Raw genomic sequence first — 21,552 nt, forward strand, 5'->3', positions numbered from 1 at the left:
TTTATGTGATTTGCTCTTCCGAAGGCAGGTCTGAAATCCTACTTCTCCTGAAGACGTTAGAGACGTGAGTGGGCCTTGATTGGCATCACTCCTCCTGGAACATTCCAGGATACAAACAGCACTCATCACTCACTGGTGTTTGCTCCACCAAAGACCCAACAGCTCTTTTCAAACACTTAGTTCCTAATAAACACTTTAAGTGTTAGCAATCGGAAAATCCTCAATCACGAGTCTCCTGCTCGTGGGGTGAACCTGTTGCAATGACCCATCTCCTTGTCCCACGTGTGAGCCTTTTACCTAATGCCTCATCCATGTGTGTACAATAGGGCCCTGACTGTACCTCCTACGAGCTTCTGCCCACGTGGGTTCAGGTAAAGAGGCTCAGAAGTGGGTTGGCTTGCTGCTGACACTGGGCTTTGCCCTTGTGCCACCACCTGGGGGGGCAGGAGCGTCCATGTGGCTTATTAAGCCTTGGCAGGGACATCCTTCAGCTTCGGTTTGTTTCGTATCACAGACTCTCTCTCTGCGTCTCCTGCACTCATTTAGTTCTGCATCCGGACTGAGTTACACTCTGACACTAATTAACAGCCACCCCAGAGATACCGATAACATTCGCGTCCTGCCTTTTGAGGTCAGATCAAAATACGGGGCAAGCCACGAGTAGATGTGTGCTTCTGAGCGTCTTCAGGAGGAACTTGCCCTTCTTCCCGGCATTAAACTTTTCTCCGTTCTTGCTTTTGTCTGTCTGGATGGTCCGGTCATGAACAGTTCAGCTCACCGTGGCCTCTTTTTTCTCTCTCTTTTTTTTCTTTCTCATGTGAAAAGAAATTGCTTGGAAACTCCCTGCTGAAACTGGAAGGCGATGACCGGCTCGACATGAACTGCACGCTGCCCTTCAGCGACCAGGTGACCATGTTTTTTTGGGCACCGTCGGCTGTGTCGGGGCTGGTTATGGGGACGTGACCCCCCTCACGCTCTGCCTGGGGACTTGCACCCCGGCAGGTGGTGCTGGTGGGCACCGAGGAAGGGCTGTACGCGCTGAATGTCTTGAAGAACTCCCTCACCCACGTCCCAGGGATCGGAGCGGTCTTCCAGATTTACATCATCAAGGACCTGGAGAAGCTCCTCATGATTGCAGGTAGGAGGCCAAGGACATGGCGCTTTGCCTTCACTTGTGAGGGAGATGATTCGCCGTATGCTTGTCAAACGCAGAGACAGGCCCTCCTGGGGGCAGGCTGGCGCGGAAGCGGCTCTTCCCTCTGCGTCCTGTAGGTGCCCGCGCCCCCGGCGCTCTGCTCGCACGCGGCCCCTCTCTGAGTGCCTGCCCGCCCTGCTGCCCGCCTCCCATTTCTCCCTGCTCTCACACACCCTTCATCTGCGTGCACGACTCATTAGCAGTTTGCCACATTTCCCCCGCCCTTCTCTCTTTCTCTCTCTCTCTCTCACACACACACACACACTCTCTCTCTCTCTCTCTCACACACACACACACACACACACACACTCTCTCTCTCTCTCTCTCTCTCTCTCCTCTCTGTCTCACTTATTTTGAACCACCTGAGAGTCAGTGGCAGCTGTGACTGGATCCTTCAGCCAGTCACCTAAGAACAAGGAGCATTCTCTCACATACCCATGGCAGGAAGGTTCTTTTTCCCTCTCTTTATGGGTGGTACTATATATATGTGTGTGGTGTGTGTTTGTGTGTGTGTATTTTTTTTTTTTTAAGGGGAAAACAATAATGCATTTGTTCCATGTTCAAAACATCCACAGTCAGGTCTCATTCAGGCCTGGCCGGCTGGATCCAGGGGCCGGATCCTGATATAATATGGTCAGGAACTGGCTTTCTTTGGTCTCTCAGCTCTTTTCCGCTGCTGGCTTGTTTTGTTGGTTTCTTTTTTTTTTTTTTTTTTTTTTTTGGGGGATGGTACGTGTCCCCTGCACCGGCAGGCGGACTCTCAACCACTGCGCCACCAGGGAAGCCCCTGGTTTCTTTTTTCTTGCCTTCTTTCCTTTCTTTCCTCCCTTCCTTCTTGACATCATTCTTGGGAACAGTTTTAGGTTCACAGCAAAACTGAGCAGAAGGTAGGGAGAATTCCCCTATATCTCTGCCCCGCGTGCACACGCGCAGGCCGCCCCCTCCATCAGCGTCCCCCACCAGAGTGCACCTACATGGACTCGTCATTATCACCCCAGGTCCACAGTTTACATTCAGGCTCACTCTTATACATTCTGCGGGTTTGGACAAATGGGTAACACTGTATCCGCCATTATAGCATCCTATAGAATAGTTTCACTTTTTAATTCGGGGAATTTAATCGTTGCTTCTCCCATTTTCTCATGTACTGCCCATAGCTGGCTTTTACCTGTGGCTCCAGTAATGTCCTTTATTTTTTTCCCGGCTTGTGATCCAGTTCAGGACCACGCACTGCACTCACACGGGTCTCCCTCGTCTCCTTGAACATGGAACCATCCTCAGCCTTTCTGTGGTCCCTCGTGACACCGTGACACATACTGGATTAGTCCGCGTTTACTGTTTTGTTGTCCCCTACCCATTTCTTGACTTTGGTGGGGAGCACGTTTGAATATTCACTTCACGTTCTCCAATTTTGTGTCTGCAGAATTTTTTGTTTTCCTCCCAAAATCTTGACCAAGAGGCCAGATATTTTCCTTATAGATCTAAAACTTGGACCTAAACTGTGTTTATGGGAATTTGTGGAAAGCAGTGCCCCCGCATGGCCTTGTGTGGCTTTTACTCGGGGGAGGACGAGAACCGCCATTGTGGCTCTGCTGTCCCGTCCCCTCAGGAGAAGAGCGGGCCCTGTGTCTCGTGGACGTGAAGAAAGTGAAACAGTCCCTCGCACAGTCTCACCTTCCCGCCCAGCCGGACATCTCACCCAACATCTTCGAAGCCGTCAAGGGCTGCCACTTGTTTGCTGCTGGCAAGGTAAGCACCCCTGCGGGCCTCAGCCGGCAAGGGCTCTTGAAATTGTGGGCTGATTGATTTGACCTTGAAAATTGTGTGTCCTCAAACGGGGTTAAGTTTCTCTTGCTTTTCGACACAACTGGTGGTTGCACTGTTGGCATCCAGTGGGCAGGGCCTGGGGTTTCTCCTAAACACCCTACAGTGCCCAGAATGGCCCCTCACCACAGAGAATGACCTGGTCCAAAGTGTCCATAGTGCCGAGCTTGAGAGACCCTGCTCTCAACTGATGTTCCTTTCCTAGTTTTGCCACGGAGCCAGTGTACACACTGGTGACGCGCTTTTTCCTTCTTTCTCCGCCCCCCCTCCCCCTCCCCCCTCAACTGCTTTTCAGATTGAGAGCGGGCTCTGCATCTGTGCGGCCACGCCCAACAAAGTTGTCATTCTCCGCTACAACGAAAACCTCAGCAAGTACTGCATTCGGAAAGTAAGTCCCGGGCCTGGCCGGGCCTGCTCTCCCAGCGAGCCGGTGGGGAAGGTGCTGTCTCGGGGCGTAGTGTGTGCCTGGGCCCTTCGGCCTGGGTGACTTAGAGCGGGAGGGTATCTTGCTCCCTGGAGAAAGCTCCAGAGCGGCCCATCCTTACACTTTTCCCTCTCGCTCTCCTCCCCTGCATGTGTGAGCTGCCTCTCTGGCCAGCCCAGTGAATTCAGCCTTTTGTGAAGGGAGAAAGGAAGGTGGCTGATGGAGGAGACACCTCTTTTGAACCAGTAGAAGAAAGGAAGATCTCTCTGAGGAGCTAGAAGCCCTGGTGGCACCTACCAGAATCCTTCTCAGATTGTAAAAGTTTCTATTAATGACCTTCAAAAAAACCAGTGCTGGCTGTGTTTTGATACACAGTGCGGGAGCTGGCTCTCCTCGGAGCACAGTGGGTTGTGATGTTGCCTGCGGTGTGGACAGCTATCCGTGAGATCACTGCACTTGCCTCGCTTCTGGAGAAGGCTGTCTCTTGTCCCTAGACTAGGCATGTTCCACCCATCCTAAGCCTGATGTATTTCAGGTGCTTTCGTGATTAGTCTCAAAAGTAAAAGGAGGGATGAATATATAAGGGTTGTTACCTGTTAGAGAAACTGTTTCATCTGGGGCGGGCTCTTGTTTGGTTTGCATCTTTATTGAGCACCTATTAGTACCAGAGACTGAGCTGGCTGTTTCACACACTTTTCACAACAGTTGTGAGAAACAGGGGTGATCATCCCTAATTTTCAGGTAAGATGACTGAGGCTGGCCAAGATCCTAGGTTACAAAGTTGAGACCCAAACTGAAGTTTGACTTTCCCTAACGTTTCACTGTGTTATACTAGTTTCCTCGTACTTAGTAGGTGATCAATAAATATTTAGTGGTGAGGATAATGCTGATTAGAGTTTGAACTGTTAACTTCAGGAAAATTCCCAGAAATCACTTCTTCTTTATAATTCCTGGCCATCATTTGGAATAAGCATGCCTAGGTTTTTGAAGCCATTAGGATTGACCTGAAAACAAGTGTAAGTAATTAGGAAGCAGATAATTCAGATAGATGAGATAACTCAGTAATGATAACAATGATATAGGTAATATAGGTTCAGAATAGAAACCTAGAAGCTTGGAAAAGGAAACTAAAACCACTCCCTCTAACCACCACTGTTTGTGTATTCCTCCAGGCTTTTTCTTCTGATTAGAATGTCGTAGTTTTAAAGCTCTCTTTTTGAATGCTACCTTTTCATTGAAATGGTGTTTCTGACCCTTTTTTGGGGTGCAACTTGACCTTCTTAGTCTCAGGTTGCATAGAACCCAGAGGCAGCAGAAGGATGGGGCGTCCTTGTGAGGGACGTGAAGAGACTGAATGTGCTTGGCGTGAAGACAGAAGGAAGAAGTCGCGCGGCAACGCCTGCACGGCTCGGTTAGATGCCCGAGGAGAGCAGGGGCCACCCCAAGTCTACGCTCACATCCTCCTTTCTGCCCCGTCTCAGGAGATCGAGACCTCGGAGCCCTGCAGCTGTGTCCACTTCACCAACTACAGCATCCTCATCGGAACCAATAAATTCTACGAGATTGACATGAAGCAGTACACACTGGAGGGTAGGCCCGGGCGCGCCCCCGCCCACGCTCCGCTCCACTGCCACCTCAGGCTCCTCCTGGGTCCTGAGGCTCCGCCTCTTGCCTGCCTTTACAGAATTCCTGGATAAGAACGACCATTCCTTGGCGCCTGCCGTGTTTGCCTCCTCTTCCCACAGTTTCCCCGTGTCCATCGTGCAGGTGAACGGCGCGGGGCAGCGGGAGGAGTTCCTGCTCTGCTTCCATGGTGAGTGCGGCAGCTGCCCGCTGCTGACGGGGGCTCACGGCACCACAGCCCCGGGGCAGGGTCCTCGGATGGGGCCGGTCCTGCTGTGGGGAGTACCCGGTCCTGCACCGCCAGGGCCCCCGGGGTGCCCCCGCCCCACCCCCAGGCTCCAGCCAGGTCCGGCGCTGTTGGTCTTTCCAAAAGCGGCCTGCTCTGTCCTCCTCTGCCCCTCACTCCCTTCTCTCCCTCTCCTCTCTCCCTTTCCTTCTTTTCCCTCCTCAGATCTCTGGGCCTGTTTCTCCCCTTTCCTCACTCCCTGACTCTTCCTCCTTCCGTCTCCCCCTTCTTTTCCCATCTCCCCCCTTTCACTCGAACCCTCTTTCTTTAATAAATCCCCGAGAGACGTGGCTCAGCAGAGCTCCTGAGGTTTTTCACAATCCAAGCCCGCTGGGCTGGATTCCTTACTCTTCCATCAAAGTGTGTGTCATTGATACCCCTGCCTCCGGCCATGCTCATGCCCCGGGCTCTACCTCCTTGCAGAGTTTGGGGTGTTCGTGGATTCTTACGGAAGACGCAGCCGCACAGATGATCTCAAGTGGAGTCGCTTACCTTTGGCCTTCGGTAGGTGAGGCGAGGTGTGGGGCTCTTTTCTGCCAGTAGTTGGTGTCCCGGGAAAAAACCTCAGGTGGATTTCCTTTAGGCTTAAGCACTTTGCTTGGGGCCCCCTTAGGCGCCAGGCGCCACGTGGAGCATCACCCGCGTTAAGCGTCTAGGGCAGAGACCCCGAGGCCTGACGCCGAACCACGTAAGGCAAACCCACCGGCCTCTCATGCCAGAAAGGGAGACCATTCCCTGTGAGTTCATTTAAATCATGTCAAAGACTGCACAGCATCCCATAGCACCGCTGAACACCTGTCAATTTAGCCAATTCTAATTAGGCCCATTCTTTTTCTAAGTGTGAACAATGCTGTGATGAAAAACTTACCCTAAAATTTGCACACTTGTTAAATATCCCCAGCTCAGAAATTCTAAAAGTGGAGCTACTGGGTCAAAGGGTGAACACACACACACACACAACGTACGTATGTGACTGTGTGAATGTTCTGAAATACCCTTCAAGGCTATTTCGTTTATCTGTTGCTTCATGACAAGTTCCAAAACCTAGTGACTTAAAACAACTACTTATCATTGCCTGAGCCTCTGTGGCCTGACTGGACAGTTTTGCTTCTTGCGGTGTCAGCAGGGGCACCGGGACACCTAGAAAGTCGGAAATGGCTTCACAAAGTGGCTGGCAGTTGGAGCTGGCCGTCAGGTGGGAGCTTAGCAGGGGCCGGTGGCTGGAGGCCTCATTTCTCTCCACGTGGGCTTCTCCTAAGAGTGCAAAAGTGGGGGCTGGCAGGCCTTCTCACTTCCACCACATTCTGCTGGTTCAGCCTGATGCCAGGCAAGGAGAGGCCAGAAAGGCCTGAGTACTAGGAGGCACGACTGATGCCGAAGTAACAGTTCACTGCGAGGAGTAATAGTGATAATCTTCTTTTTCCCTTTAAGACCAAAAACAGCTCTCATTATATCCTAGAGTTTGAGTGACACTGTGATATAGAAATATAGTACTAAGACCAGAAATATTTAATCTATGAACCTAGCCTTTTTTAATTAAATTTTTTAGAAAAATGTATTCAATTAAACAGTTTAAAAAGGTCTACAATGAAGTCTCACCCGTATCACTTGTCTCCCAAATCCTCCCTCCCCACTCCCCGAATGGAAAACATTTTTCTGAGTTTCTTATCCTTCCAGTGCTTTATGCAAATAACGGGCACATTAAAAAATATATTCTCATCCCCCTCCCTTTTTAAAAAGTCAGTGTGGTAGCACACTTTACACAGTATTCTGAACCCTGCTTTACAAACTAAGTAAAACTACACCTTGGGTTTTTTCCCCGTCAGTGCATAGAGAGCTGCCTTACGCATTTTTACGCCTGTGCGGAATTCCAGGGATGCGCCATGATTTACGTAACTGACCCTGACCATGTAGCCTTAAGTCGGTTCCCATCTTCCACTCTAACAGCGTGGCAGGGTGCACACTTGAACATGTCTCATTATGCAGGCATGTGGGTGCACGTGTAGGGTAAATTGCTTCAGGGACGGCATGGCAGCCAGGTTTTGATTTTCTGTCTCTTGACCCTCCCTTGCCCCACGCTCTTGCTCGGTGGTGGCCACGCAGCCTACAGAGAACCGTATCTGTTTGTGACCCACTTCAACTCACTCGAAGTAATTGAGATCCAGGCCCGCTCCTCTCTAGGGTAAGCACTGCCCCCCAGGCTTTGAAAAGCTCACGGTTGGGTGTGGGTGTCGGGCGGGGCCGTGCTCTCTCTCATCCCGCCTAGCAGTGGAGGTGGCAGGCCATGCAGACTCTCCTGGAACTCCACAGGACCCCTGCCCGAGCGTACTTGGAAATCCCGAACCCACGCTACCTGGGCCCTGCAATTTCCTCGGGAGCGATTTACCTGGCGTCCTCGTATCAGGATAAATTAAGGGTCATCTGCTGCAAAGGAAACCTCGTGAAGGAGACCGGCACTGACCAGCACCGAGGCCCGTCCACCTCCCGCAGGTAACGCCCCTCTCTTCCTCATCACAGGGGGCAAAGTGCTTTCCTGCAAAGCAGAAGGTATCTTGCCACACTGGCTGAAAGTTTCCCAATCTTCAAAGCTCAAGCCACTCATTTCTTTGGGATCTGCGGCACTGAAATGAGTCCTTTATAAGCATCAGGAAAATTTTTACTGCCCCCCTTGGTGAAAGAAGAAATGAGGCCTTGAGTATGGGCTATATACTTTGTTTATTTACTCTTGCTTGGAATGTCTTGTAAGTTTTTTCTTGTTGAAAACTGAACATTTCAAATAATACAACGTGGCAAATCAGCTCCCCCTTCCCCTCCCTGGGCGTGTTGTTGTCGCTATTGGTTTAGTGTCTCTTGTACTAAATCTGTAGTCTGTGTCCTTTGTTATGTGCAGCCATTGAAGTTTCTGCTTGGTTAGGGTAGTGGTCAGCTGAGTGACTAGAAAGAGATTTCCTTAAATGCACTGAACCCACCCTTTGCTGAGTGACTGTGCGTATTTGTGCTGGGGCACACCTGCAGCACTCAGAGTCAGCTGTGGCTGACGGACGAGGCCTTGGAAGGTTTTTCCTGGGTACGTGACAGGCTTACCTGTGTGTGTCTGGCCTTACAGATCCCCAGGAATATGCAGGACTTCCTTTTGAGTGTTGTAGCTGGCCTCTTGTTTTTCCCAACTGGTCTTACTGCCTCAGGCAGGCATTTGCCATGTGAAACAGTAGCCTTTTTTTTTTTTTTTGGTAAACGTCTAGAGATAGGGCATTTCTAGAGAGGAAGACCTGAATCAGCTCAATTAAAAACAAGCCCTAAGGATGGTCTTTTTCCAGGGAGGAGCCAGATAGGTCAGATAGTGACAGTTTTCCAAGGCTGGGGCTCTTGGGAAGCTCCAGTCCTAATGTACTCCCTCCAGTGGTTACCAGGGTGCTGGTTTTCACAGCTGGTTCCAAGGCTGTTGCTTTCAAAACTACTGCAGATCTGGGGAGACAGAGGTGGTGAATACTGCATTTTCTTGCGTAAACACTCTCTGAATTGTTGCGAGACTTTGGTTAATTTCTAGAGTTCCAAAAAGTTGATTTTGACAGTTTTGCCAGTGTTCTTGTTGTTTGTATGGAGAAGCAGGTTTTCGGGAGTCCTCGCTCGGCCGTTCTGGAAGTGCTCTTCCCGTTCTCAACACAGGCGACAGCGCGCTGTACACACTCTTCCGTGTCTTAGAGATTTGCTCCACGTCAGTATCCGAAGTATTTCTTCATTCTTTCTTTTTACGCCTGCGTAGCATTCGTTCACCTGCCTGTACCTTATTTAACTGCTCCTTTATCACTGGGACTTTGGGTTGTTTCCAGTCTGTTGCTGTAGTAAATGACTTTGTACCTTCATTTTGCATGCTTAGGAATCTATCTGGAGGATGAATTCCTACAAAAGAAATTGATGGGCATTGGTAGTTTTGATAGCTGTTGGTGAGTTTTCCTCCTTAGGGGCTGTACCCTTTAGTTATCCCACCGGCAGGGTGTGGAAGTGGAACTGGCTTTGTCTTGACACCCAGGGCTCGGAGCCAGATTCGGTTCGATGTGTAGGTTTGAGATGTGTAATTTTAAGATCCTGGTCCACAAAGGAGATAAGCTTATTTAACCCAGGGGAATATTTAATTGACCTAGGGTTTTGATTTTGTGGACTGGTTTATAAACCCCACATGTCTACCCTATTATAGAGAGTTATGTGGACCCCCTACCATGTGCCAGACACAATGTCTGGGGCTACACAGCTGAAGACAAGATGGTTTTTATTCTCAAGGGACTCAGTTTGGTGGAGGAACCACCTTTAATGTTATGAAATGCTGCTTAGATCTTAGAAAAGAGAGTCGTCAATATAATGTTCTGAGACTATGTCCTGACGACTAGTGTCCGTTTCTTTTGTTGAAATGTAAGCGTTGGTCAGAAATGTTTGGTCAGTGTGATTTTAGTCCCAGGAACTTGCTGGAAAACCAGAAGTGCTGAATAACCAGCTGCTTCTCACTCTTCTTGGCCTGATCGCACCTCAGGAGAGACTGCTCAAAGGGCTGTAGTCCTCTCCTGACAACGTCCAGATTTTATTTAGTTTCCAAGTCAGTCATGCCAAGAGCCAACCCAAGTACTGTAATTAGGTTTTTCTTCTTTTCTCCACTGCCTCACTAGCTAGTTGGATGGCCAGGCACCTTCCTTTTGAGATGATATGGTGTCTCTGTAAGGAGTTAACTTCCTCTGTCGTGGAAAATGGTTCTAGTTCCTGTGAACAAGGGGCAGAAATAATGCTGCTGCTGTTCCTGCTGCTGCCGGGCATGTCTGGAGAACCAGCAGTTTCCTTTAGTTGCCTCTTGGCTTATAAAACCATCTTTTTGCTGCTGCTTTGGGCAGGTCCAGAATGGAGAAGGCCAGCTTGGGAGAATGTGGTTCACTGCAGGCTGCACTGCCCCCAGGTCTGTTTAGCAGAGCAGGAAATGTAACTCTTTGCAAGTAGAGCATTGGTTAAGGGATTTGGAGATGGAAAATGGCCCGCTCCGCCCAGAATGACGAGTGTTTTCCTTTATCCCATCAACCTAGGCTGACTTCTCGAATGGCCTTCCTTGAGCCACTTGTCTTCCTCTGGGCAGTGAGCTTGCTTTACGATGGGCCCCTGACACGCTTTATAATTTCTCTTCCATTACAAATCAGATACTCTTACTGGAAATTTCTTTTTTTGTCTTCTATATCACAAAGCCACAGGACAAGAGATGAAGGTAGCTCAGATTTCGGCATCTTGAAATCAAGGTTTATCTCATTTTACTGCTGCACACAAGAAAGTTCTGGCTTTCTGAGCGTGGGTTGTTGGAATTTCCACATTTTGAGCTGCATAGGGAAGCAAGAGAATGAAATTATTTATAATGGACTGACCATTTAAGAGTTATTCTGCTCTGTCCACCAATCTATTTTACCGAAGAGAAGGAACTGGCACACTTCTCCTGTAAAGGTCCAGAGAGTAAATGTTTTCACATTTGCTGGCCACATGGCCCCTGTCTCATTTGCTCAACTTTGTTGTTGGACCACAGAAACCGGATGGGTGTGGCCATGCTCCAGTAAAACTTAAATAAAGCAGGCATCTGTCTGGATTTGGCCCTCAAACTTGCTCTAGAGTCTCCCCTCCCCCACTGGGTCAGTGTCTTCGCTGCTCAGTTGCTTTCCATTATGGGCATTGACAAAAGATTCATTACAGTTAGACCAATAATTAAAAAAACAACTTTGGTCCCTTCCAAAGGGGAAGGATTTAATATCAAGGATTAAGAGAGGCCTCTGGGAAAACCAGTGGCACTGTCTAATATTTAACGACTTTACGATTTTGCTGCAAAAATTACAACACTGCTGGTGAACGATGCCACCCAGCATGTTAGCATAGAATTTTGTTGAGAAAATTAGAGCAGAATAAATCAGTGTGGGATTCATCCTTGGTTCACTCTCAGCATGTAACTGCAGTTGTAATTTAGATTTTAAAATATCTAGGTTAAAATATATTTCCCTGATTTCTACTTTTCCAAGATAAAGCCCCAATCAATCAGATGTCTTCAAGCAACCTTCTCTGTGAAATAGTCTGCCTTTTCCCCGCACTAATTATGCTCAGATAACAAGGGCCTGAGTACCTTGGCTGTTCGTCAGGGGTGGGAAGGAACTGACGCCGAAGGCTGTGTCAGTCCTGTCTGTCTGTGTTTCTGGATCTTGCTTCTTCAGAGAGGTGGTTAGGGCCGTGTCTGGTCAGATCTTCATCTGACATACCCAGGGCTGGGTGGAGGGTTAGATTGGTCATACAAATTGTTCAGACATTTTCTGAGCCAGCTCTACTGTTTTCGTCTGCCCTCCTCAGTCTCCTAATTATATCAGGCCCAATCCCTACACCTCTGGCGTCAGATGCCCCAAAGACTCTTGGAAAGCCACTTGGAAGGAGAGGTGACCCAACAAAGGCCCAGGAGTGGGGCTGCTTTGGCAGCTTGCCAGCGATGAGTACAGGCTTAACCCCTCAAGGGACTTCCTTCTGTGCCCTCTAGGCTCTGGAAAATACTAGGGTCAGCGGGGTAGAATATGGGGAGTATGACGTCGCACTGACCTGCACTGGAGTCGCAGCCTGTGTCTCCAGCTACTTGTCTGTACGACGAGGGTCACGGCCGTTCCTAGCTTGCAGAGCTGCTGTTAGGGTGATCTGGCGAGTTAAGGTACCTGAAGAGCTTAGCACAGGGCCCGACCCGCTGTGGGCGCTCAGCCGAAAGCCTGTGTCGAGACCGGGAAGCCTGATTCCCCTCTGCTGTCACCGCTGCCTTCTTTCCCTGGCCTCACTGTCGATATAAGCGTCTCGAATTCCCGGTGGGGTCTTTTTCTAATAACGCGTGGTGAGATGGGGGCACAGGGTGGCTCAGAGGAGGAGGAAGCTGCCCCGTTGGGTTGTGATGGCTCAGCTCCCCACCTTCCTCTCCCGTTATCGCAGCCCCAACAAGCGAGGCCCGCCGACGTACAACGAGCACATCACCAAGCGCGTGGCCTCCAGCCCGGCGCCCCCCGAAGGCCCCAGCCACCCGCGAGAGCCCGGCACGCCCCACCGCTACCGCGAGGGGCGGACGGAGCTGCGCAGGGACAAGTCTCCGGGCCGCCCCCTGGAGCGGGAGAAGTCCCCCGGCCGGATGCTCAGCACGCGCAGGGAGCGCTCCCCCGGGAGGCTGTTTGAGGACGGCAGCAGGGGCCGGCTGCCCGTGGGAGCCGTGAGGACCCCGCTGTCCCAGGTCAACAAGGTAAGGCGCCCTCCTCATCCCCGAGGGGCCGCTGTTGTAGGGAAGGGGCGCCGCTACCGTACTTCGGAGTCTGCGGGACTTAACAAGCTTAGGAAGAGAACGTCTTAAGAAGGGGCTTCCTGCTGCACACATGGATAATGTGTGCACCTCAAACCGTAAAAGCCGCAAGGGCTATGGCATTCCCTTTCCGGAGGCAGCCAGCGTGCCGTTTCTAGAGATCCTCTCTGCATACAAACAAATGCGGATGTGTAGTCACCCTTCTTAAACACAGGTGATAACATGCTATTCAAAAGGTTTGATGCCTTACATTTTCAAACACATATACATCAACAGTTTCTCTGGAAGGCTACACCGAACTGGTAACAGTGGTTGCCTTCTAGAAGAACTCCGAACCTTTCAAAATTTTTAAATCACGTGCATGTATTATTACCTGTGTAATGTTTAGGTTAGCAACTGAGAAGATGGAGGGATGTGCCGAAGACTAGGGGCCCCCCAAGTGCACGGGGAGGCTCCAGAGCATGGTGTCTCCTCAGCAGGCCAGCCGGTTCCAGGGGCCAGTTTCTGGATTGCATCCTCCTGCTGCCATCCGCAGTTCACTGTTGGCACCCCTGCCGCTACAGGGAGGGGGGAGAAGCCGTTTAAATGCTTTTCCTTATCTCCTCTGATTTATGGATAAAATGGGGTGCGTAACAGTAGAAGTACTTACGTAGTGTTGGGGACTCTGCAGTGAGTTCCGCAAGCTCGGCTCACAGCAGGAAGGCGAGGCCTCGTGCTCCTGCACACCCCAGTCTGGGCTTCCTGTTTGCAAAGTGAGCACAGCGATTTCTGACCTCTGATGGCAAAACCCCCTCCTCCTCCTAGGTCTGGGACCAGTCTTCAGTATAAATCTCAGCCAGAAAACCCAACTCCTCTTGAACTGCAGGAAAACACCAACCGCACTATGGAACGCTGCTGAAGGGGACCCCAGTGCCCACGGCGCAGCTGGACCCAGACCCGCCTCAGCACGGACACCCTGCAGCCAGGAGGGGCGTGGGGCTCCTGGGAGCTGCCGGCACCCTCCTGCAGTCTACCCTCTTTGCACTTTGTTACTCTTTCAAAGCATTCATAAACTTTTGTACCTAGCTCTAGCCTGTACCAGTTCATCACAGGAAACCAACCGGGGGCTAACTACGACGTGGTTAGAATCCTAATTAATAGCTACTTTAAGATCCTAGGGTTGGTTGGGTTTTTGTTCTCCTGTTTTATTTTTATTTATTTATTTTTTAAAGACAACAGACTTCTTAATAGATTTGAATAGCACCGTATTTCCTGTTGTAGTCATTTGTAGCAGGTCACACAATCAGGTCTTTACTACCGACATGTATCGTAGAAGAGCCCCTGCCACTGGCTAACCTCCCACGCTCACCTAGGTCCACTCTCCTTCCAGTCCATCCTCACAGATGGCCCTGTCTTACCCAGGGCGACATCTTAGCCAAATGTTTACCGTTCTCATTGCCTTTGATGGCCTTGACGACTTCCCCTCCCACCAGCTGCGAATGTACGGAGGCCATCGGGCCCGGCTCAGAGGCAGTGACTTGGGGCCGAGTGGCCACGAGGAGCTTTTCCCTCCCTGCCCCTCAGCGTCACCCACCGGCCTGCTGTCTCCGCTTTCCATGTAGCTCTGGCCAGGAAAGCATGCAACAGACTTGCTCTGAGCCCGGCACCGATGGGGGTCCAGGAGGGGGCCGGGGGCACTCACCTCCTGTCCTGATGGCACACTCTCCCTGGCTCCCCGGGCTGGGAAGAGCGCCCCAGGAGTTCTGCATGGCGGTTCACTGCATGCGCTGCCCCCCGACCTGGCTGCCCCCTTGGGTTGCTCTGCCAATGCACTAGTTCCATCTCACAGCTCCCGCCGAACCGACACCCTCTGGGACTTGCCAACTCACCGGCCACAAGCTGCAGTCTGTAGCACTGAACAAACAAAAACCAAACGCTCAAGCCTTACGACCAGAGAAGGATTTCAGCAAACCACACCTCACACTTCCACACCTCCCTGCCGACGCCCGCGTGGACAACTCTGCTCACACACAATCCACCAGGTTCTACCCCATGAAAACTGTGACTTCCCAAACGAGCCTCTCCCTAGGGCTAGACTAAGACCAGGAAGTTCGAGAAGGAAGCCGCAGCTCAACTCTCCCATCCCAGCCGGGCGGGGAAGCCCTCCTTAGGTGCCGTGCGGCTCACCCAGTTTCTCTCTCCCCTCCGGCGGTGTGAGGTTCCTGGCAACCGGTAAAGAACCAACTAGAGGCTTCGCAGTTGGCAAGCTAACTAGCGGCCTTATTTCTGCCTTTAATCTCCCACCAGGCCTCTCTTGCTTCTCCACACCTCAAACCACCAGGGCACATCCTAGGTAAGCTGACAGGTAGACCTGTTCCCACCGCAGCTGGCAAACGTGACCGCGTTTTAACCCCCATGTCCACGGTTCAGCTCACTTTCCAGATTGCAACCTGGCCTGAGTCCCGGCTCCTTCCTGCTCGTCTCTTAACCGAAGTGCTTTCTTGTTTGAAACGCCCACGGCCCTTCCTCCACGTTGTCGCATCCTTGGCCAGTGTCATGCTGTCATGTTCTATGTGTTGCTTCGTCTTTGGGGTCACGCTGCATCCCCTCCCTCCTCCAGGGCAGATCTGACTGAATGTTTGCTGAAGTTTCTGTCTCTTGGTCCACAAGTATTTGGAGAGGTCACTGGAAATTGGTGTTTTTATTCTTGGCATCTCATTTAGGATCTCCATGAGAAATGGGCTTCTTAGTCCTCAAAGTGTATATCGTGTGTCTCATTTGTGAAATGCTTCCTGCTATAGAACTAGCTCAAAGACTGTACATATTTACAAGAAACTTTATATTCGTAAAAAAAAAAAAAGGAAATTGAATTGGTTTCTACTTTTTTATTGTAAAAGGTGCATTTTTCAACTCTTACTTTTGGTTTCAACGGTGGTAGTTGTGGACAGCCATCTTCACTGGAGTGCGGGGAGCTCCGTGTGACTACGGAGATGCCAGCAGGAAATACCGTAACACGAAACTGCAAAGCTTACTAGCATAAATAAGATTCTAGGTCCAAAAGTACAGGCTTTTTCTTCATTACCTTTTTTATTCAGAATGAGGAAAAGATCACAAGGAACGGTTCAAGATCCACCTTGAGCGGAATGAACTCTGTTGAACAAATAGTCAAATAAAGCAATGATCTAAAATGTTTGCCTTAGTGCAAGACCTCTTCTTTTCTTAAGAGAGCCCATAAAAACCCAAAGTATCGCCACTGTCAGCCTAAGCTTGGGAGCGTGGCATTGGGACTGTCCTTCCTTTCAGGGGAGGCTTCTTCTGGGGGTGAGGGGTGGAGAGCCACACAGGGCTCAGAGCAAGCTGCTCTCCTGGAATCAAGAGACCAGCGACGTTCTCTTCCAGAAGTGCGATGTTGTCGAAGTTTGGTCATTCCTTCCCATGAACCATGAACTGGCTGTTAAGGTCACTTTACAGGACTGCAGAACTGCAAAGCTCCTCACGGCAGTCAGGCCACTCTGAAAGGATTACTGGAGAATGGACTACCCAGCTCTCCTATAATGCAGTTCATAACAAACAAACCAAAAAAACAGGTCACCTTTCAATTCCTCTCATCCATTAGGATAACGCCACCGCTTTTAATGATGTAGATTTCTGGAGGGAGGAATTCGGATCAAGGTAATTTAAAATGTAGATACTTGTCTTTTTAACTAAATGAATTTTTGTAGTCTGCAAGGTAAATTTTTCTAAGATGCTTTAGTTTTGTCAGTATAAACTTTGTTGAGCTGGACAGACATTGGTTTTGGCAAATGGTAATTTTCTTATGGTTCCTGTTGCTTTCAATTTTTATTTTCCAGTGAAGTAATCTGACCACAGTCAAATTCTGACTTGCAGGGTCGCGGCCGACTCGCCCTGTGACAGGAGTCGTACTTGCGATTCTATTCTGTTCCTCCTTTCTCTTTTACCGCTGGGGATAAAAATCTGCCAATTCTAAGAAAGAAAATAATATGGAAGATGAACAAGTCAAATGTTGGAACCTTTCTTTCCTTATAAAATTAGAGAAAGTCCACTGAATACCGCTTCAGTTATTGTCCTGAGGAATCTTGGCAGCCACGTAACACTTCAAAAGCATAAGTAAATGTGGTTTGGTTCCGAGAGGAATGTGCCAGAAAGTTCTCTGGACCCTAAGCAAGGACCTCAAAGAAACAACAAAGTTACTCAGCCACACCATAAACCGAGGCCCGGCCGTCCATGCTGCTACCCCTACCTCTTAAGCACAAAATTAGCCATCACATTTTCTGCTCTTACAACTTAATTTTCACGAGACTGAGGAAGCAGCCTGCAAAGCAAATTTCGTAACTGAAATTAGGATTTGGAGACTTAGGCCAAAAAGGGATGACGTGCTTAACAGGACTGACCGGCTAGTTTGTCTTCAGAATTGGGCCTCTTGAACGTGATTTGCTTTAGAAAATATTCATGCAGGTTTAAGTCTAAAGCAATAATGCTAGGCCCACAGGGGTGGGACCAGCTAAGCTTTTGGTCTCACAATACAACAGACTGGCCTGCTCCAGTGGTTCTAAACTAGGGGTGACTTGGCTCCCCTTCCCTTGAGGACACTTGACAATAGCTGGAGACATTTTTGGTTGTCACAACTGATGGTACTACTGGCACCTCATGGGTAGAGGCCAGGGGATGCTGCTAAATACCCTACAAGGCACAGGGTGGCCCGCATGCCCACCTTCCACAAAAAGTTAGGCCCAAAATGTCAACAGTGCTGAGGCTGAGGAAGCTCGGCCTGTTCCAGTCAGATTTCTTTCTTGGCAGTTTAAATATTGCACATGATGCCAAAAGCATGGAGACTGTGGCTCTAGGCACAGTGTTTATATGAGAAAATGTTTCATCAGTTGCCTAGTCAAACGTTGAGGCTTTTATCTTCCGAAGCTGGGAGGGCAGGGCAGTGGACATCTGGAACTGCACAGATGGCTTGGCTTTCTCTCGAGTCTGTCAATGATTAACGGAACTCCTGTTTGCCCTGGAGGGGTTGTTAGAGGTAAAGAATTCTGGAAATGACTTTACTGCTATACACAAGTCAGCCTGTCCTTTCAGAGAACCACAAAAAGGGAAAATAAAGTCGATCCAGGGTACACACAACTGGAGCTGTCTCTTGTTCTCACTTGCTGTTGAGTCTTGCAGATGAAATGGGTGAGTGCACTCCTGGCAGGCAGAGAAGGCTGGCATCCTCACCCAGGCTCAGGCCCTCTGGCTGTCTTTAGGACAAAAAAAGACGAGGCGGTTGTGGGAGCTGAGCTCGGTGGCTGATCCCAGAGGCAGGGCACCGGTTCTCCAAGGGTCTGACTCACAGCAACGGTCACTCTTAGGAAGGCCCTTGTCGATGTTTTTACAATTAGCTGGAATGACTTGTAACGTTTGTAGCTTACTGTTTTCTCCTGAGGACGATTATAATTGGCATCCCAGGGTAGAAGGCTCTAGCTTCTTTTCTCCACTAATTTGCTGATCAGGTGAGGTGCTAAAAAGCTGGATGGAGGGTGGAGTGGCCCAGAGACTAGGGTCTTCATCAGTGCACTCAAACTGTGTAAACACTGGTGGAGGGTCATGTACCAGGAGAATCCCTGGTCCTGGAGGCCTGAGTTCACGCTCAGAAATGAAATCATGCTCATCTAGAAGTAACTGAGTTAAGCAAAATGAAACGTTGCTTCTCCCTAAAATGGCTGAGTCTCTGACCTTAGCCATGCATGGCATCACTTTGGTGTTCTGTGTTTTCCCACCTTGGCCCTTGGCACCTTGGAGGTTTCCTCACTGAGCTTACAGTGCCGGCACTTTTTCCTTTTCTGGCCCTTGACTTCCTGTCTGTGGCCATATCCCATTCATGGTGTAAAAGCTTTGTGGCTCCCAATGTGAAATGAAAGGAGCCCTAGGAATCATTTAGTGCTAATCCAACCCCTTCCATTTTTCAGGAGAGGAAACTGGGCTAAGAGAGGTCATGTGATTTGCCCAAGGTCACACAGCTAGTCAGGCACTGAACTGGATGACATCCCTAATCTCAGTCCAGTGTCCACACTCCGGGACAGCGGACGGTGGGGGGGAACGGCCGACTCTAACATGAAGCCAGGCTTTGACCAGAGGGAAGGAAAAGACCTTGCCTGGGTCCTTTGATCTTTGGTTTCAATATGCTGACATATGGTTGTTTACCTTGCAATACTACTTTACCCACTAGTAATTTAAAGACCTTACCTTTGGCTCCATAAATTCATTTGTATATACATTTCTGGAGGAAAAAAATATCTTCATGCAAAAGCAATTTCAGTTACACTTTAACCAACCATGTAACCAGTCCTCACCCATAATAGAGAAAGCATTACCTGGGTCATAGGACACCTCAGTGTGGCTTTGCTCCTGTGATTTGGACCAAACAGGGTCTCCTGTTCCATATCCATGAAATAATCTCCATTACTTTTAGCTTCTTGGGTATAGAGACTTTCACCTAGGTCTGTTAGCAGTCTTCTGGACCACGGGGGACTTCCTTTTGTGTTGCTTTTTAAAGAAAATGAAGTCTTTTAGACACACGAACAGCTGTGCAGAATGCTGACACCCACGTCCCAGGGTTCTGTGGTTTTGGCTACATTTCCCCACCGTAGCAGTTACTGCCCTGGGAGTCCCCCGTGGCCCCAGGGCTGCAGAGGACTCTTACTGGGTTTACTGGCTCCAAATTAGTTTTTACACTAGATTTTTGGCTTGGCTTTATCTGAACTTTGTGAGTAGAGCTGATCTGCAGGTGAGATTTTCCAACATGATGTTTCCCCCTGCAGCCTGGGGCTGATGACTCCCTCTGAGCCCTGACTCAGGCCAGCAGCTAGATTCTCTAACTCCTCTTACAGAAAAGGCAGTGCTTTTCTGGGCCAACTCATGAAGCGGGCTTCCTATCCAGGTGAGGGTGTCAAACCCTGGTCCTGGAGGCCTATGACTGGGTCCTACCCCCCCCACCCCACCCTCTGAGTCTCCACCATGGGGCCAGGGGCCACGCTCACAGCTCACCAACACAGCAACGGTTTCTTCAATTCTGGTACTTCAGTATATCCCTTTTATACTTTTGAGCTTAGCTATGTATTTTCAATTATACTTCAAAAATATTTGATCCACAAAAATAAACTCAAAATGGTTTAAAGACCCATGTAAGACATGACACCGTAAAACTCCTAGAAGAGAACACAGGCGAGACACTCTGACATAAATCACAGCAGTATTTTCAGTCTCCCAAGGCAAAAGAAATAAAAGCAAAAATAAACAAATGGGACCTCATTAAACTTAAACTTTTTGCCCAGCAAAGGAAACCATCAACAAAATGAAAAGACAACCTACAAAATGGGAGAAAATATTTGCAAATGATGCAACCAACAAGGAGTTAATTTCCAAAATATACAAACAACTCATACAACCCAATACCAAAAAAACAAACAACCCAATCAAAAACTAGGCAGAGGACTTGAACAGACATTTTTTTCAAAGATGACACAAGCAAAGATGCTCAACATCGCTAATTATCAGAGAAATGCAAATCCAAACCACAATGAGGTAATACCTCACACAGGTCAGACTGGCTATCATCAAAAAGTCTACAAATAACAAATGCTAGAGAGGGTGTGGAACAAAGGGAACCCTCCTACACGGTTGGTGGGAAGGTAAATTGGTGCAGCCACTGTGGAAAACAATATGGAAGCGCCTCAAAAAAAACCTTAGAACTACCACATGATCTAGCAATTTCACTCCTGGGTATATATCCAGAAAAAAATGAAAACACTAATTTGAAAAGAGACACGTACCCCATGTTCACAGCAGCCCTACTTACAATAGCCAAGACATGAAAGCAACCCAGGTGTCCATCAACAGACTGACTTAAGATGTGGTGTGTACGCACACACACACACACACACACACACACACACACACACACACACACACACACAGGAATATTACTCGGCCATAAAAATAAATGTCATTTGCAGCACTGTGGATGGACCTAGAAAATATTATGCTTAGTGAAATTAAGTCAGAACATAAATACTATATGCTATCACTCATCTGTGGAATCTAAAAATAATACAAATGTATACACAAAACAGAAACAGACAGATACAGAAAATAAAATTATGGTTACCAAAGGGGAAAGGGAGGGGAGGGACAAATTAGGGGCACAGGATTAACAGATATAAACTACTATACATAAAATAGATAAGCAACAGGGATTTACTGCATAGTACAGGGAATCATACCCAGTATCTCATAATAACCTACAGTGACACACAAGCTACAAAAAATAGTGGCTCGCTATGCTGTAGACCTGAACCTAACACAATACTGTAAAATCAACTATACTTCAGTAATTTTTAAAAAATAGAAAAAAGTTTTGGATAGAGGATTTTTATGTATTTCCTTAGTCTACTTAAATAATCCCTCCAATCCCTAAATTTTGGGTTCCCACATCACTTGGGTTTTCAGAGTGAGACAGCTAATTACCCAGCTAGGAATGCTTTCTAAGCTATTCTCCACCTCAAGTGGACCAGATGACCTGAGGGGTTCCCTTTTCTCTTAAATTTATTTACGTTTCCTGATGCCTGAGAAGAAAAGGCTTATTACTAAAGGGACACTGTAACCTTCCATCTTTTTGGTAGAAGGGACAGAGGCCCTTTTAGCTGGTGAGAACAGCTGACTCCAGAACATCCTGGTGTCTTCCAAGAGGGGGTCATGATCCCAGGCTCCCCTGTGGTGCTTGTCAATGAGCAAGCAGCAGCAGGACCTCGGACCGGGGATGCTGCCAACTTGCGCAAGCCAGGGGCCTTCACTGCTGCTTTTCCTCAGCTTCCCCTGTGGTCGAGCGGTTCCAT

The 21,552-nt window shown here is 48.9% G+C and overlaps 1 protein-coding gene and 1 long non-coding RNA gene across 6 annotated transcripts in view; one reads left to right on the forward strand and one right to left on the reverse strand.

The window, feature by feature from the left end:
* CIT (citron rho-interacting serine/threonine kinase) overlaps positions 1-15,850 on the forward strand; it is a 168,507-nt gene extending 152,657 nt beyond the window's left edge. For 2 of the 4 annotated variants that reach the window (XM_024758531.1, XM_024758532.1), the window contains exons 38-48: positions 826-906; positions 1,003-1,138; positions 2,805-2,944; positions 3,315-3,407; positions 4,925-5,033; positions 5,128-5,256; positions 5,776-5,856; positions 7,456-7,534; positions 7,663-7,842; positions 12,322-12,622; positions 13,484-15,850. In XM_024758531.1, the coding sequence (XP_024614299.1) occupies positions 826-906; positions 1,003-1,138; positions 2,805-2,944; positions 3,315-3,407; positions 4,925-5,033; positions 5,128-5,256; positions 5,776-5,856; positions 7,456-7,534; positions 7,663-7,842; positions 12,322-12,622; positions 13,484-13,507 (1,353 nt within the window). In that variant the 3' untranslated portion in view covers positions 13,508-15,850. Of the gene's footprint in view, positions 1-825; positions 907-1,002; positions 1,139-2,804; positions 2,945-3,314; positions 3,408-4,924; positions 5,034-5,127; positions 5,257-5,775; positions 5,857-7,455; positions 7,535-7,662; positions 7,843-12,321; positions 13,046-13,483 lie in introns of those variants that run through there. The other 2 variants (XM_024758529.1, XM_024758530.1) reach the window with 1 other exon arrangement.
* Positions 8,012-19,631, reverse strand: LOC112408758 (uncharacterized). 2 transcript variants are annotated; one of them, XR_003005001.1, is made up of 6 exons: positions 19,033-19,631; positions 14,361-14,572; positions 13,329-13,420; positions 13,053-13,236; positions 11,486-12,213; positions 8,012-10,700 (listed from the first exon to the last, which is right to left on the reverse strand). It is a non-coding gene; the product is annotated as an uncharacterized LOC112408758 (long non-coding RNA). The 2 variants fall into 2 exon arrangements; XR_003005000.1 differs by lacking the exon at positions 19,033-19,631 and having other exon boundaries at positions 8,013-10,700; positions 11,486-11,624; positions 11,947-12,213; positions 14,361-14,498.
* Positions 19,632-21,552: the final 1,921 nt, after the last annotated feature.

The sequence above is a fragment of the Neophocaena asiaeorientalis genome, unplaced genomic scaffold (assembly GCF_003031525.2).
Source record: "Neophocaena asiaeorientalis asiaeorientalis breed wild unplaced genomic scaffold, Neophocaena_asiaeorientalis_V1.1 scaffold77, whole genome shotgun sequence".
Classification (NCBI taxonomy): Eukaryota; Metazoa; Chordata; class Mammalia; order Artiodactyla; family Phocoenidae; genus Neophocaena; species Neophocaena asiaeorientalis.